This window comes from Chanodichthys erythropterus, chromosome 2 (assembly GCF_024489055.1).
Source record: "Chanodichthys erythropterus isolate Z2021 chromosome 2, ASM2448905v1, whole genome shotgun sequence".
Taxonomy (NCBI): Eukaryota; Metazoa; Chordata; class Actinopteri; order Cypriniformes; family Xenocyprididae; genus Chanodichthys; species Chanodichthys erythropterus.
The window spans coordinates 29,643,283-29,661,102 of NC_090222.1; the positions used below are offsets into that span (position 1 = coordinate 29,643,283).

The 17,820-nt window shown below is 37.9% G+C and overlaps 1 protein-coding gene and 1 long non-coding RNA gene across 5 annotated transcripts in view; one reads left to right on the forward strand and one right to left on the reverse strand.

Moving 5' to 3' along the window:
• On the reverse strand, window positions 1–17,820 carry LOC137035511 (zinc finger protein ZFAT-like). 4 transcript variants are annotated; one of them, XM_067408891.1, is made up of 16 exons: window positions 16,911–17,820; window positions 14,071–14,232; window positions 13,546–13,809; window positions 13,287–13,463; window positions 13,053–13,206; window positions 10,322–11,628; window positions 10,005–10,237; window positions 9,843–9,927; window positions 9,616–9,765; window positions 9,358–9,531; window positions 9,066–9,154; window positions 8,844–8,982; window positions 8,575–8,699; window positions 7,255–7,375; window positions 7,026–7,174; window positions 1–840 (listed from the first exon to the last, which is right to left on the reverse strand). In XM_067408891.1, the coding sequence occupies exons 1-16, from the start codon at window positions 16,918–16,920 to the stop codon at window positions 610–612; spliced, it is 3,570 nt and encodes a 1,189-aa protein (XP_067264992.1). In that variant the 5' UTR covers window positions 16,921–17,820; the 3' UTR covers window positions 1–609. The 4 variants fall into 4 exon arrangements, 3 of the variants coding, with proteins under 3 accessions (XP_067264992.1, XP_067264983.1, XP_067264999.1); XM_067408882.1 differs by having other exon boundaries at window positions 15,221–17,820; XM_067408898.1 differs by lacking the exon at window positions 16,911–17,820 and adding an exon at window positions 15,136–15,183.
• Window positions 2,722–17,820, forward strand: part of LOC137035545 (uncharacterized) — a 16,175-nt gene continuing 1,076 nt past the window's right edge. Inside the window, exons 1-3 of the long non-coding RNA XR_010897091.1 lie at window positions 2,722–3,866; window positions 7,003–7,186; window positions 7,277–7,339. This is a non-coding gene — a long non-coding RNA (uncharacterized lncRNA). The remainder of the gene's footprint in view (window positions 3,867–7,002; window positions 7,187–7,276; window positions 7,340–17,820) is intronic.

Sequence of the window (17,820 nt, forward strand, 5' to 3'; positions counted from 1 at the left end):
ATAAATTACATTTTAATATATAATAAAAAAAGAAAACATTTTAAATTGTAATAATATTTCACAACATTTATGTGTTTAGTGTAGGTGATGCTGTATTGGTACACAAGTGAGTTTTATTTAATGGCAAAATCATAGTTTTGAAATGATTCAATGAAGTGTCAATAATACACTCAACAGCACGCATTAAATAACTCAAGTTTACTATAATGATAGCCATACACTGTATGGGAGTCTTATATAAAAAGTGTGGAGAAGGCCAGAGTCACACAGCAACTCTTCTAAACAATGACAGTACAGAGAAAAAAATAATTTCTAGAACAGCTTCTGCTTCACGTGTAACAGGGTTTATCTACTGTGATTTTTAGAGACTAAGACCTATTTACTCCCAGTCAGAAAAAAATATCACCTATTTTTTGCAGCACAGGTTTATGACTATTCATTGCTACTGTTCATTTCAGATTATTTACAATTGTGCAAGATAGGTGCCTATAAACTATAGGTAAGGCTGCAATAGTCTGTTCAAGTCTGGAGTAACTAACAAAGCGGAAGAAAAACACTTCGGAGCATTTGAGCTAGGCAGCTACTCTCTATGCATAGTCTTTATATTCTCTATACTGTGGTGGTTTCCTCAGTTTGCACAGCCTCCTGAACTGCTTCCTGAACGTAGACTATGAACTGGGATGCGTCTTCACCCTGGGTGTACACTGTAACAGTTTTGATGCCCTCCATGTCATCTGAAGACACCACTAGATGGTGCTCTTCTGCCAGGCCCACTGTGGCCTGCTGAAGTGCATCCTGGATCATCATGGCATGATTGGTCTGCGGCTCCTCCTCCTCCATCTAAGACGATGGGAAAGAAAATTTTTATTAAATGTCATTTTCATGAAGAAGACCAATTTTCTTCCATCTTTGATATTGAGAAAATCTACTAGAGACTGAAAACATGCCATAACTTTATGAAATCAAAGTCCAAAAAGAGCATATTGAAAATGCCTGATGTCAACACATGACTGTCCACCTTCACACACACACCAATGATTCATACTGGGTGATTAATTAAATCCAATGTTAGAAACAAGCAGCTGAAGTTTATTTTTAACAAAGGTAAAAGTTTTAAAGACTTTAAAGGTTTATGTGGCACATTTCACCATTAAAAATATTGGACCAAATATTGGACTGTTTAATTCCAAGGGTCAAAGAGAAAATGACAGTTTAGGTTGATTTTATATATATATATATATATATATATATATATATATATATATATATATATATATATATATATATATATATATATATATATGTATGTATATATATATATATATTTGAAAATTGAAAAATTTGATTTTTTTTTTGAAAATTTTCAAAAAAAAATTGAAAATATGGGGCCAAACTTTTGATCAACATACTTCCTTTCTTCCTACTTTTGAACGATTACATATGTTTTGACCCTTTAAATTCTTACAGTAATATATATATATATATATATATATATATATATATATATATATATATATATATATATATATATATATATATATGTATATTGCATAACACATGTCTATCATATTGTTAAAGGGTAGTGGCATTAATGTGTTCATAAAGGTGATAAACTTACCAAGACAATAATCTTAAAGGTGCCCTAGATTCAAAAATTGAATTTACCTCGGCATAGTTGAATAACAAGAGTTCAGTACATGGAAAAGACATACAGTGAGTCTCAAACTCCATTGTTTCCTCCTTCTTATATAAATCTCATTTGTTTAAAAGACCTCCGAAGAACAGGTGAATCTCAGACTAGGTAATCAAGCAAGGACAATAGCAAAAAATGGCAGATGGAGCGATAATAACTGACATGATTCATGATAACATGATATTTTTAGTGATATTTGTAAATTTTCTTTCTAAATGTTTCGTTAGCATGTTGCTAATGTACTGTTAAATGTGGTTAAAGTTACCATCGTTTCTTACTGTATTCACGGAGACAAGAGCCGTCGCTATTTTCATTTTTAAACACTTGCAGTCTGTATAATGCATAAACACAACTTCTTTATAAATCTCCCCAACAGTGTAGCATTAGCCGTTAGCCACGGAGCACTATCAAACTCATTCAGAATCAAATGTAAACATCAAAATAAACACTGTGCTTACGTGATTAGACATGCTGCATGACGAACGCTTTGTAAAGATCCATTTTGAGGGTTATATTAGCTGTTTCAACTTTTTTTATGTTGTTTAAGGCAAGCGCGAGCTCTGTGGGCGTGGAGCACCAGATTTAAAGGGCCACACACCCTGAATCAGCTCATTTCTAATTATGCCCCAAAATAGGTAGTTAAAAAAATGAATTTAAAAAAAATCTATGGGGTATTTTGAGCTGAAACTTCACAGACATATTCAGGGGACACCTTAGACTTATATTACATCCTTAAAAAAAAGTTCTAGGGCACCTTTAAGCAATAATCAATTATCATATGGCAGATTCTGGAATCCACTGCCGCTTCAATATATATCTTTTAAGTTATAAATCAACATTTATATTTCTGTTAAATTATTTGAATGACTTCTTCAATGTATGTTAAAGGATCTATTTTCCTCTGTACCTCTCACTGAGAGAAAATAACATGTTATCAGTATGTTTTGGTAAAGTTTCCTGCTCAGAGCAGAGCTCAGATCAACTTCAGCCTTGAAGAAGCTGTGAATCATGTGTATCTGTGTATGTGCGCTAAGTGTTTTGTGCAGGTCCCTTTGTACTGGACAACTGGCATTCTGCTTGAGACCAGCAGACGCCACATCATGACCCCAAAAGGACATCCGGTACCTAAATCTAGGGTCCCCCTCGTCATCACCGTGACAAAGGGAGATATGCTTCTTACTATCTGTCCACGTGTGGAAAATTTCTAATCTTGTCTATTTTCCTTAGCCAATCAGAATCATCCAACCTGAAGCAATGACGTAGTTAGTTGACTCTGTTAGAGTATAATTGTTGTGGAAATGTGAATGTACGCGGAGCGGCCTATACAAACTCCTTGTGAGACTTGAAGCTGGCTTCTGCTGATGAAACTGCAAACTATTCTTCATTAAATTTTTCTTCAATTTATTATTTTTTTAAACTTTGACTCCGGGTCTTTATTCAACATATCTGGTTTCAAGGGTCCTAAACTGTTTATCCCCAACAGTTTATGGTGGAGGATTGAGCGGGCAATCATTCTTTGGTGACATCCCTGGCTAAACAACGAACAAGGTAGGAAGCTGTTTTATTATTTGGTTAGGGCTGTCTGAGTGGAAGAGATTGGGGAAGGAGAACGGCAAAGCTTCGCTCAGACGTGAGTGAGGAGTACCGTAGAACCGGATTTGGAGGCCGGGGAGGTACACTAATTATATTAGCTTCATGATATTGATGATCATTGAATTTGATAGTATAAGAAGTCGCTGAAGCCACGTGACGGCAGGCAGCGCATCGGACGCACTCCAATACAGGGACACAAAGTGTTTAAAACACTGCGTGGTGTACAGAGGTACCCCTACAGGGAGTGTAAGACACTGGATTTGGAGGCTCCAGTGGCACCGTGAACCTAACTCTGTCTCTTCCACATCAGATAGGGGGACCCCCGAGCTTAGTGATTCAGACAGTTAGGGATTAGGTTATTAGTTAATTACAAAATAAAAAGAAACATTAAATAGATATAGGTTTTCTTGTTTGCCTGGGATGCATCTGGAACGATTCCGAGAAAAGTAAAAGAAAATTATTGTGACCCTAATTGGATTGGACCAGTATATGTAACTGTGATTTGGAGTATACTTTGCAGTTTCATCAAGCAGAAGCCAAAGCTGTGTTGTTTAAAGATCTCCGCCTCCATCTATTTCAGGTGAGTATTAATTTTGACTAAAATATGGCCGACAAATTGAGTAACTTGATCAGTCCCGATACAGATAATGAGGTAGAAGAGAGTAAACGCTGTAAGCAGCTCTGCTCTGAAGCCCTCACTTCAAAAACATTTGCAGAGATTATTAAGAAAATGGTTAGTCAGGGTTTTGATTCTGATTGGAAAATTAAACAACAACCAGACTGGCTACAAACAGGAAAGAACCAGAAAAATTCACTTTTTAGCCATTTGTGCTTATTCACATATTTTTAAAATGGTCAGGGTGCCATTAACCCCTGATGGAAAAATCCCAGAAGTAACTGAGGGATGGTTCAATTTGATTACCCAATGTGATAAATATGACAAGGAGTGTTTTAATTGTGGTGAGAAGGGCCATCTCGCCCGTAATTGTAAAAATCCACCTAAAAGGTGTAGACAGTGTGGGAAACTTGGCCATATTGCAAAATATTGTAAACAAAAGAAAGAAACAAAAAAAAGAGACTTCCACTCTGTCTGAGAGCTTGTGAAATTGAGAAAAAACAAGAGATAACAATAAGGTCAAAAGATTGTAGTCTTAAGGAATTCCTTTTGAAGGGAAATCTATAATAATAAGTTTTATATTAAATAGACAAAAACAGGTTAATGTAAAATTACTGAAAACAAATCTAAAACGTGATTTACAGAAATATATAAAAAAGTAAGTAGAGGATGAAAATAGGGATGATTGGATGTTCTGAAAGTTTCAATTTATGGAAAATTTATGGTCTCAAGTATGTTTTCTTGTGATGAGCACATCACTACTGTAAATGTGAATAACTAAATGATGCTAAGTTCTAAATGTTTGATTTTTGATGGTCAAAGTGACAGAAGGTTTAAATGGCAAAAATGAGACTGCCAGTGTCACAGAGACTCAACCTGATCGGAAGTTTGTAATGTCTAAGTTCCCTGATATATGGGTCAAAGACAAATATAAAAATAATGTTTATTTGAAAACAAATGTCAATTCTGGCAAAGTCTTAAGTTGGGCCAGAGTTAAAAGACAGTAAGTAAAGTTTGATGTTAAAAGTTATAAAAAGGCAGAGTACCAGTCCTGAAATCCTCAGAGTCTCTCTCTCATTCAAAGTCAGCTAAAAGCTGCTATCTGAGCTTGTGTCATAAGTGATAACAAGCTATTTATAGTGAAGCACAGTGTCTCAGTTGAAAATCATGGACACAGAGATGTGAAAAGAAATGATTGCCATAAAGAGGTTAAGTTGTTAAATTTGTTGTTAAATTTGTCAAAGGAAAACTCAATGAGTATAAAGAGGTCTCTACAATGGTAATACAGACCTTGAATGATAGAAGTGACCATTTGATGAATTTCATGTATGACCAGTAACTTTTTTGTCTGATCTTTGTCACTACCATGTGCAGGGCCGATGGCTCCGGTTACAGATGTGACAGATGTGACTACACTGAATGGACAGTGAGAGTTAGATTCACTGAGAAAAGTTTCAGCACTGATATGTTGCTGCTGAGAGAATGCACAGTCTAATGATTTTAGTGATTAAATACTGCTGTTATTAACCTGTCTCCATGTTTTAACACTATTAGGCAGTCCAATGGCTCTGGTGGCTCTTGAATGCAACTTCCCTAAGCTCCAGAAAACACCTGATTCTGGTGAAGAAAACTGTCAAAGATCTGGAATGGGAAAGAGCGGTAACCAGTGTGCACGAGGTGATTTCTCAATGACGGGTAAGATCCTCTTTGGCCAGACGAGGACAACCTAAGGCAGGGGGTTGCCGCCGCAACTGGGCATCTACCCTGGAGGGAGGTGTTTATGTGAGATGGGTATGAGAGTTGAGCGGATGTCTGTGAGGCCAGCAGCATCATTAAGGGGGGAGCTGTCAGAGGTACAGCAGTCCGCCCCAAAAATGTTCCTCTATACCACTCACCAGAAGCCGCGTTCCTGAGAGGGCTTGTTTTTCATTGTGACAAGCCCACAACTTGATGCAACTATGCCAGGGGACAAGACCCTGAGGAGAAGATTATTGATAAAGAGCTGATGGGAAGGAGCTTTCAAGAGCCGACTAAGACCATGAGGTAGGGCTGGGCGATGTATCGAATGCTTTTGTCACGCGCATTTCTTCAGTAAAGCCGGTTCCCTGATTACCGCTAAATCGGCATCACCTGCTTTCAAATGAAGCGGCATTTAATAGACAGAGCCGTAGTTCACTGATAAGACACGCAATATCGCGTTCAATATCGATATGTATCGCCGTCGATATTGAGCGCGATATTGCGTGTCTTATCAGTGAACTACGGCTCTGTCTATTAAATGCCGCTTCATTTGAAAGCAGGTGATGCCGATTTAGCGGTAATCAGGGAACCGGCTTTACTGAAGAAATGCGCGTGACAAAAGCATTCGATACATCGCCCAGCCCTACCATGAGGTGATTGTCCGTTATTTCTGGGGAGACCAGAGTAAAATTAACATGATGTTGGTTGCCCTGTTGGCAAGAACTGTATAGAAGTTTTAGATTCAACAGTACTGTGAATCCCTAAATCCACAAGACTGTGTTGATTTTGAACTAATGTGTCTGTATTATAGTTTTTACTCCTGCAGGTCATTGGACATGGCAGAGAATAATTCGTAGACATGGTGGTGGTTAAAGATAAAGACTGATTTTGAAGAGTCAAGATACAGATAAGTGCATTCAGCATTTAAACTAAAGATAACCTCAAAAATGGCTACTAGCATAACCTTTTAGATGGTGATAATGGCTTTTAAAAAATGTACATTTTTAACCTTTGTGAATGACCAAGGTTTCCATATAATAATTTAATATTAAATTCTGTCTAAGTTACAGACTGATTCTGTTGAAAAGATTATTAGTGCAGTCAGAGAGAGAGACTGTTGGGGCAGAGGGAAGGATACTCTGTCTGTCTGTTATCAGCCTGCTAAAGCTTAAACAAAGCAATGAGATTAGAACCAAAACAACCCAGCTGACTTTTCTGAAAACAAATTATAGTGAAGAGACATAAATTGAGACTGCATAAGAGTAAAACTTACAGGAAAATGGGAAATTTAAATGTGTTTTTTAGATTTAAATCCAAAAGCAAACAGTGACAATGAGCAGGTTCATATTCATGTGTCTAGTGTGAGTGACCAACAAAACATACCTGCTCTACAACGGTAACTGTACCGGGAGCCATGGCAACCACAGAAGCCACAGTGGCGTCATGATTCTCTGAGCCCAGTTCAATGATCTGCTGCAGGATGTTGACAGATGCCGGGTCTAGTCTGTCACCTGCTGCCGCAGACACAACACCTGAACAAAAAAGTTGAGTTTGGATAGGAACTTTAAAGAAATTTAAAAATTGTTCCAGAAACTAAGCAATTGTTTCTGACCATTTTGTGTATTAAAGCGCAGGTCCTGCAGAGCGGATACAGCAGTCTCGGTTCCTTGTGGATCCTCAGTCTCAGCTATATGAAGGTACTGCATGGCTGGCTCCTCTACTGACTCCACCACCTGAATGAACACACCAATAAGATCAGAACCAACGAACAGCGAACATAAGCAGAAGCTCAACCTGAATTACGCACAAGAACAAACCTCTTCTGGAAGCTCAAATGTGCTGAGTAACAAACAAGGTTCATTCTCGTGTGTTTTGCAGCATGTTTGAGCTTCCAGGAGGGGTTTGTTCTTGTGTGTCATTCAGGTTAGGTTGAGCTTCTGCTTATGTTCACTGATCAAAGTTTATATGAGAGTAAAAGCCTAAATTAAATCTGTTCATCATAAAAAGTCATCGATTTCAGTCTCATCAGAAAATTGGGACTAAACCACTCAATTCATTTAGATAGGTTTTACGATCTCTTTATTAACTTTTTGAAGCATAAAAGTTTCAGTTTCAAAGGCAGTCTATGGAAGGAAATCTGACAGCATTCTGTCATCAAAAATAGACAGAATTTTAATTTTGGGGTGAACTAACCCTTTAAGGCAATTTAACAAACATTCACCAAGTTATCAGTAAGAAAATGTATTATCTGATTCAAAGAAATGAAGTGGCTCCAATATTTTGCCTCCTTTTTTTTGCTAAACTTTTAAATATGTTATTAATGACCATCATTTACTCACCGAAATGTAGTCCCACACCCATAAGACTTTAATCTTCACACAAATGATGATATTTTTAATGAAAATATATTTTTTCTGTCCCTCCATTGATTTAATCCAAGTCTTCTGAAGATATATGTTTTATATGATAAACAGATTTAATTTAGGCCTTTATTTCTCTATGTATGCGTGTCAATCATGGTTTAGATTGTAAATAAAAGCCTAATTTAAATCTGCTCATCATTTAAAGTGATTGTATATATTCACAAGTCTTTAAATTGCTCAATTCATATGGATTCAATTTACAACGCCTTTATAACCTTTTTGTATCTTCTAAATTTTGGTTGCCTAGACTTTTAATGGAGGGACAGCAGCCTCTCAGGTTTCATCAAAAAGAACTTAATTTGGGTTAATATGGGTATTTGGAACAACATGATGACAAAATGTTTTTTTTTTTTTGGGGGGGGGGTGAACTTTAATATGAGTATTTTATTTATTATTAAATATTATTGTAGAGCACTGCGGGAATTCTATTGTTGTTTATGCATTTTATTAATAAATATGACTTCACTTTACTAAATTTACCATGTCATGTAATTGTAACGGAGACGCACCTCCCACTGATTCAGACTCAGACTGTCAGTCTCCACCACTTTGAGGCCATGTTTGCTCTTCAGGTGTCTGTTCATTTCCCATTTAGTGCCATAAACATAATTGCAAACAGGACATTTGACTCCACCTGATAACATACACACACACACACACACACACACACTTTTTAATTACTGGAACTGTCTGAGGCAATATTGTATGTCTAATAATAAGCAACAATGCATATCTTAGGTAGTTAAGGCTGGTTTCATTCTGGTGAGGAAGGACTTACCTTGCTCTGTGACATTTTCTGAAGTGGACGCCCCTGTTCCAGCATTGATGTACTGCGCGTTGGGATGTTTCTTGTTATAGTGTCTTTTCAGCGAGCCTGAAATGTTGCATGAGTAGTGGCAGTGCGCACAACGGAAAGGCTGCAAAAGGCAAAACACTGTGCTTTGGTGATGGTTGGAGGACATATGACAACACAGAAAAGAAATAGAAAATGTGGTGTTACTTTGAAAGAGGCATGTTGCTCCATGTGACGAAGGAGATGCGGCCTCAGTGCAGCAGTGAAGTCACACTCAGTGCATCTGAACTGTTTTCCTACAAAATAGAAAAAAAATGACCATGCAATTTTTATTTGTTTGTTACGGTCACAATACATTTTGTACATTTTTCATGGCCCCTCTTTTGCAGTCTGCAGACTTTGATAACCCTCTCCAAGCTCACTCGGAAATACGACAGATGTAACAAAATACACAAGTACAAATAACACTGCAGTCTTAAACACAAAGCAAGAGTCTCACCGTCTGCTGTGTGCATGACCTTATGACTTTTCAGAGTGCATTTAGACTTGAACTTCTTTCCACAGAGGTCACAAAGATGCGTTTTCTCAGTACTGTGTCTGTTCATGTGAGCTTTGAGGTTGCTTTTACTTCTTGAGGCATATTCACATTGTGAACATTTGTACGGTTTCAATCCTAGAGACGCAATCAGGACACAATCAGTACATTTAACCACATAAGTTCAACAATAATACATTAAGAAAAAGAGATAAAACCCACCCTCATGAGCCCATATGTGCTGCTGAAGATCTGCCCCATTCCTTGTGAAGAAACAGTCACAGTACGGGCATTTGGAAGCTCGTTTCCCGATCACTCCTTTCACATGTACACGTATTCCCAACGCTTCCGAGATGTAGTTCAACGACACATCTATATAGTCACAGCACATCCATTAATGTCTTTCAGAGATCTTGTGCGATGTTCCAGAGGGTTTGATTTGTGCTTACCTGGATGGTTGCTTTTGATATGAGCTCTAACTTTGTCCTCAGGAACAGACTCTTGACATACTGGACATGTGAAACTTCTTTTGACCTGAAGATGAGAAATCAGACTTGATAAAGAAGCAATTTCGCCAACATCTCAAGAATAAACAGATTGCCAGCACTCACTATGTCTGAATGAGTTTTGAGATGAGCCTGAAGCTTGTATTTGTCAGGAGTACAATACTGGCATCCTTCAGAGGGACATTTCAGCAGGATGTCAGAATGTCTCTGGATGACATGGCGCTTCAGGCAGTTTTTAGTGATGGAGGAATAACTGCACTGAGAACAGTAATGGAGGTGCTCTTTTGTGTGCGTTCGCACATGTGTATTGTAGTGCACCTGATACCAGAAAAGCTTACCTGTTGAGGAAACATTACAGAGCGTTATAGTCTAGGGTTGGAGATGTTCTTTAAAAAAAAAAGTGTGAGATTAGATATTCATACCGCAGTATTCACATTCAAGGTCTCCATACACTTTCCGTATGCGTTCAAACATTTCCATGTTAAGCTGTCGTTTTTGCATCTGCTCTACAATCTGCTTGAAAGCAGATATTTCTTCTTGCTCTGAACTGAGCAAGTCCTCATCTGTGTTAGGTTGTTGAACAATCGCCTCTTCCTCGGTTTGAGGAAACGTTTCCTGCTCGGAGTGCATTTGTGCTTTTTCAGGTGTCAAAGCTGCGATTTCTTGAGCAGGATTCTGCTCTTCTGTCTCACGGTGTTCCATTTTAGGTTGGTCATCTCGAAGTCTTTGCGTATTTATCACATCTTCACAGACCGTCTCTTGTGTTTGTGCTACTGCAGATGTGTCAGTCTCGTTTATACTATTCGTAATGGTATTTCCGTCTTGTGAGTTTTGTACGAGAAGATCTGACTCGACCACTATATTATCAGAGCATTGAGTTTGAAGGTCCTCTTGAGCCATGCAACTAATTTCTGTGGTTAACAGCTCCTGGGCGTTGAGCTGCGACAGCTCTTCTGTGATCTTAAGCTCATCCTGATTCAACATGTCCTTCTGAATGTCATCACCTGGTTTCAGTAGGCAAAAACTTGAGTTGATGGAGTCTGCAAAACCAGAGGGCTCATCCGATTCCGGGTGGAACTCTCGGAGATGAGACCTCAGTCGCACAGAGCTGACGAATTTTTCCTGGCAAATGGCACACACGTAGATGAAAGGATGCTTTCGGATGTGGGCTTGCAAGGCTTGGAACTTTGTCGAGCCGTGATCGCATAACTCACAGCCGAAGGGTCTTTTGTTGCCATGGACCATCATGTGACGGTCACGCTCAAGCTCGTTTTTAAACTTGCGGTCACATATTTGGCAGTTGTACAGAAGCTGTCTCTTGCCTTCCCTGGTCTGGAGGCTGTACTCTTCATAGGAGTCCTGTACTTTCTTGTCGTTCATGTCATGAGTCTCTCGGATGTGTTTAAGGAGGTTCTTCACGTCCGAGTATTTCTTTTTGCAGAATCGGCAGTGCTGCTTGATCTTCTTGTGCACTCGCTCCACGTGCACTTTGAGGTGGCCTTTACTGAGGCAATTAAATGAGCAGAGGTCACAGCTGAATTTCTCCCCGGTGTGTTTCCGCATATGAACACTAAGATTGGCCTTTATAGCGCTGGCATAGTCACACTGCGTGCACTTGAATGGTTTCTCATTGGTGTGGATTCTTAAGTGGGCCTGCAGTGAATGTTTGAACTTGAAGACTTTATTGCAGTATTCACAGGTGAAGATTTTAAGCTGCGTCTGTCCTAACCTGTGTCGACAGATATGATTTGTTAATATCAATGTACCGAATAATTCCACAAGATCAATATAAATGCAACAACTTTTCTACAGGAACTTGCTTCTTTTTCCATGAGTTTTCCATAACTTCTTCAGTTGGTTATGATTACTGGTTAGGGATTTTAAAAATGTAGATTAAATAAGTAAATAATTACATAAACAGTAATTTCTAGCAATTACATGAAGAGAAAAATGTATATTTACTCTTGAAATTTTCATGACTTTTATGGATTTTGTTCATTTCCAAGACTTCTCTAGGCCTGGAAAACATTGTTTTAAAATTTCCTGACATTTTCACATGTCACATGATGGCGGGATGATGTTTAGGTGCTTCTAAATAATGCAATAACAGTATAATTACTATATTAATATTCTGTCCTTTGGAGCTTCAACAATTGTCAGTCTTTTACGCTGTTGACGTAATGTAAACAGTGCATCCCTCCCGGTTTCTACGTCCGTACGCCGGCTCAGACGCATGCGTGTGATTCTGACACAGGAGCCGGCCAATAATGAGCCGTCATTCTTACGTAGAACCTGGGAGTGCTACACTGTGTTTACTACATCAACAGCGTAGAAGACTGACATGGAAGAGAAGAAATTGTTGAATAAAGTCTTTTTTTTGTGCACAAAAAGTGTTCTCGACACTTCATAACATTAAGGTTGAATCACTGTAATCGCATGGACTATTTTAACAATGCCTTTACTACCTTTCTGGGCCTTGAAAGTGGTAATTACCGTCTATCTGAGGCCAAGTCAAGTCAAATTTATTTATATAGCGCTTTTACAATTGGTAATTGTTTCAAAGCAGCTTTACATATTAGAAGCACAGAAAAAGGGAAGTGGTTAAAAATAAGCTGTACAAACAAGCGTGGTAATATGTAACATATACAAGATGGTGCTACATTAAGCCAATGTCGGCTGACTCCCAGGGGTGGAAAAAACCCCCTAGGAGAAAAACCCAGTGTGCTAGCACTGGGAAAAAAGTCCTAGGAGGGAAAAAAACCCTTGGAAGATATATATAATATATGTAAATGGATATGGAGATCAAAATCTGAATTATACATTTTTATTATAGAGATTAAAAATAGATTATATATAAATATATGTAAGCGGATACGGGGATTAAAAATCTGAATTATAGATGCAGCCAGAACTGGATCTGTAGGCCCATTGTCTCCTGGGCTACGTTGCTAGTAGCCCAGGAGCCAGAAAGCTCACGGCCAGAAAGCTCACGGATTTCATCTTCATCTTAATTTGTGTTTTGAAGGTGAACAAAGGTCTTACAGTTTGGAACGACATGAGGATGAGTAATTAATGACATAATTTTCATTTTTGGGTGAACTAACCCTTTAACTTTTTAAATTTGAAAAAAAAACAAAACAAAGAAATACAAGCCTGTTTGATTTTAGGGGCGCTTCATATGCAGCTTGCTGAATAGCATATTCCTGATATCCCCTTTTCATTGCTGCCTCTTGGGAACCTGCAGCTTCATCGGTCTGGGTGGACGGTTCAGCCGGAGCTGCTTCAATAGGAACTATCTTAGAGGCACCTGCAATAAACCCAAGCTTATAGTTAGTTTAAATGTTTCCCTCAACTATTAAAACACTTGACATCCCATGTACATCTCACCAGGCATGGCCTCGTGACTAGTAAGGACCACACTAATAATAGGGTTTTTGTTGCCGCTTGCTGATTCAGGGTCCTTTGCACTGGACACCTTATCTGTCCGCATCGCTCGAGCTTTCTTTGGTGTCCGCTCTTTGTCTTCCTCTCCATCACTGATTCTATTTGCATCAGTATTATGACCTAGTCAATAAAGTCGACATGTGAAACATGTGGCATTTCAGACTGTGCAATGAGTTCTAACATTTTTAACAAAAATTTGTACCATTATACTCTTCTTCATCAGCAGCCTCTTTTAGTCCTACAAAACAAATGTGTTTGGAAATTTGCCGCCTGTTGCTGAACATGCGATTGCATTTCTTGCACTCCAGATCACTTCCATCCTCACTCTGCTCTTCAGCTACTGTTCCTGGTTGAATGTCAGTGGACTCTTTCTCCTGCTGACTGGATGTTTTTTTCTGGACATTTTCTGTTTGGACTTTTTTAGTGGAACCTTTTGGTCTTCCACGCTTTCTTTTGACAACAACATCTGCAAGATAAAAAAAAAAAAAAAAAGCCATTCTTGTCTTCCAAAGCTTTAATGATAACTTTCTTTTCACATCACATAAGATACTACAGTCGTGAACAAATTATCAAACAAACTTTAAGATTTAATCAGCCTAAATTGCAATTTCAAGCTTGAGCCAACTGCAATTGCCTTTCTCTAATGGCCTAACTTGCAGTGTTTGGCTCTAATATTGCCCATTGCAGGTTTCCAGCACCTATGATTTTTGTGTTCAAATCTGCGTACCTGAACTCTGTGGTTCCTGAGTTGTTAATGGCTTGAGTGCTATAATGAAAGTATCAGGATCACCTCCTTCATTTGAGTGAGTCTCAATAACATGAGACAGCAGCAATGGTTTACTGGGAGAGAACAAGTTGCATATTTTGCACATGAAAACTGATGCACCATCTGTGAATACAAAAACAGCAGGTTGAATTCTTCATTCTGTTTATTAAAGAATCTTGGATGCATTAAATTATCAGTAGATGTATTTTTTGTAACTCTATATTTGTAAAAACGGTATCAGAAATGTACCAAGTTATTTTACAATAAGGTTATAAACTCTCGCACAAAGCTTTTTCCACAGATTTATAATGTATCCTTGCAAAAGTAGTTTATCGAAATTACAGAAGGCTTTAATAATTAATATGTAATATCTAATAATATTTATTTCCCATTTCTTATTATATGTCTTCACCCTAATTCCCAAATATTAATAATTTTGTTTTGAAATTATGAGGTTTTAGACACCCTTTCCTCACAGAATTGACTGAGTAATAATGCACGAGCATCAGGGCGCCCTTTCAAAATAAGAGCGTCTAAATATGTTTATTTTTATACTCTTTCAAATCAGGATTTTATTCATGAACACTGATATTAATAATGGTTTATTCGTATTTACAGTTTAGTATAAGGTCATTACAGTGTTGTTCAAATATCTGCAATAGTCATCTTTCACAAGATGAAATAAATGTCACGTAACAAAACATTTGATGTAACTCGCTACAAAACTGCATATAAAGACTTATTTTCAAGAGTCGTACAGTGTTTAATTAACGTTACATTATTAAAGCCCAGAATTTTCCCAAAAGGAATCCCTGCCATATGATTTTTGTAAACACGAGACCAGTTTCGTGTTTTTCTCTCAGACACTGGTACTAGTTTTCATCAAATAAGATGACGTTTAAGTCCAGAGAGTTGGAAATGGTGTTATTTCAACAACGAACGGTAAACAGCAGACTTAAAACTTAATTTCCATATAAAGCATTCTTTAGCAAAAGTTTTTTTGCTGGTTTAAACGACTAGTTTTACCTAATTTATTTGTTTCTTTAGCGAATCATCGGAAGGAGCCGTTTCCTCGCAGCGCAGTTAGCCTAATAATGATGTTTTTGCTTACCTGCTTGCACTGGATCCATTCTTCTTAAATCAGTAAAAGGTAGAAACCACGCGAAAATGATTTTGACCTTTGTTTTTATTACTAGATTGCAATTTAAATGTAGTCATTATACTTAAATTACTTCTGCAGAGGTTTCTGTCGAATCTGCGATAACAAATATGGCGGATGGATCTTCGTCTTCTAGCAAAAAATAAAAAGGCTATCCGTGAAGAAGCGTGCGCCACCTGCTGCCTGGAGTTCATGTGAAAACACCCGATGCTCTTACTTAGCGGTTAAAGTCACTACTGTGTTCTTGTAATCAGTAATACGACATTCAGACATTTAAAAATGAATATATTAGTTCAACCTGAATTAATATTATTAATTATCAATAACAGCTATAATAACAAAAGAAAACAACACGAAACAGAATTAAATGCGTTTATTTGGGGTATTATTATATTTATACGTACAACAGAGGGATTAACAAAGTAAATGTTTTTACTTTTATCATTCTTTCTTGTCTCCTTTCAGCTTCACAAAAATCAGAGGTGCTCCAGTCAGTCACAGCAAACACCCTCCCCCCAGCCTCTTTTGCAGAATACAGCTGAGTGTAGGATGTTTACAACGACTACACTGGAATATTATTACAGAAAACGCAAACAGATCCAGATGACACATCTGTCAACTCATTTAAAAAAATTAACATGAACACATAATTGTTGTTATGTAAAATTTAGGAAGCAGTATTGTTTAATTACACACATATCAATAAAGACGAAAGAACTGGAGGATGGCAGCAAACATCCAACTGAAAGCTTGATGTTCAAGTATAGCACAGCTTCCAGTCGGGGATGTTTACAGACATGAACAACCAGCTAAAAGCATAACAGCGTAATGCAAATAAATATAATTCATCCGATTGCAAATTATATCAACCTAGGAAAACCGTGAAAATGTATGTGGTGAGTTTACTGCCCTCTACAGTCCTCATGAGAAATAAAAATACAGCAAAAGCCGAGTTGAAAGTTAAAGGTCCTCTCTCCTTCACGTCAATGACAAAGGGACCGCGATGAGGATGAAGACCTTGCAGATTTGAACACTGTCACGGTCTCTAATCACAGATATTTGATTAAAACAATCACAAAAAAATGTGCTGAGTCGATATCGGTAAATTTTCAATCATTAAAATAAGTTGTTATCGAAAAAAACAACAACTGGAAGTGCAGTGCGGTCTCTACATTTGAGCATCAGCATAAATAACAGCCATATACGACCCGAGTTTGAACCAAACAAAATTAAAAACACTCGTATTTGCAGACTGACATTGGTTCAACCTTGTTTCTCTGCTTGTGAATAAGAAAATCTGTGAATTTGGAGACAGTCTCCACTACAATATACCGCACGAAAAGAGTTGTTATAATAAGAAGAACTTGCACCAAGTAAGCCTGTGTTGCTACCAGCTACCAAGTTGGGTGAAGAGGAAGCAAGCAGTCAAGCCATAGCTACACTGCATTTTACCCTCGCAAAAGCGACCTAGAGCCATCCAGGCGTTTTGCTTGTGTATAATACAGCACTGATAGTTAGCAAAAGTCATTCTGCTTCGAAACGGAACAACACAGCACGGCTAACTAACGGTAGCTATGCTCTAAGCTTTGCTCCAATTTACAGACAAAACTAGCATGGACTGTCCTTCCCGCCGCAGCAGTACCTCGTAACATATGGGTATCCTGTTCAAATTAGACAAAGCACCGCCGTTCAAACGATAACGCGATTAAACCACAGTTTATTACTGTGATTTCCTCCGGCTTTTGCTGCAAAAAACCTTTAGTCTCCGCCATTCCGAGCCTGTTTCCTTCCGTCTCTGGCTTGTCTTTAGTTTGACCTTTAGTTACCCGACACTAATATTGACGTAATTGTCATGGTAACAGAATCCCGCCTTCTACGTGCGGCCGTGTGCGTCCATGAAAGTTGCTGATGATGGAGGAAAAAAAACCATGGATGACAAGGAATCTGTTGTCATTGTGATCAAAGATTAAAGGTTTAATGCCACGAAAACATCGTGGGATAATATAAAAACTTTTTATCACACATAATAAGCCCACATTTTGGACAAATAACTGCTCAAAGGAAGATTAAAACACAACTTTTATTGTAGTTCACACTTTACAGTTGCTTTTATGCTCCAGTTGGTATTCAATTATACACACATACAACGCTAAAGGTCAAAGAAAGTCACATTCATAAGCTTTGCTACAATACATTTTTTACATAATGGTCAATACATTCTTCCATGTATCTCAACATGACCCTGTACTTTCACATTTGTAAAATAAGTTATCATTCGGTTTTGATACAGTATGATCACAGGCTCACTCCTATTATAGTCACTGCAAGCCATAGATATACATTAGCTCAAGCTCATTCACCTGTGTGTGTGTTCTGGAATTAACTATTAGCACTGGAACAGGAGTTATTGCTAATTAACACCCATGCTATAAATAGACTTTTGTAGGCAAAATAAAAAAACCTGCGATCACAGCAGCGTGGATGCGTGATTCACTCACTTACATCAAGCATCTGTTTCAGCGTATCTTTACTTGTTTCTCACTGAATGTATT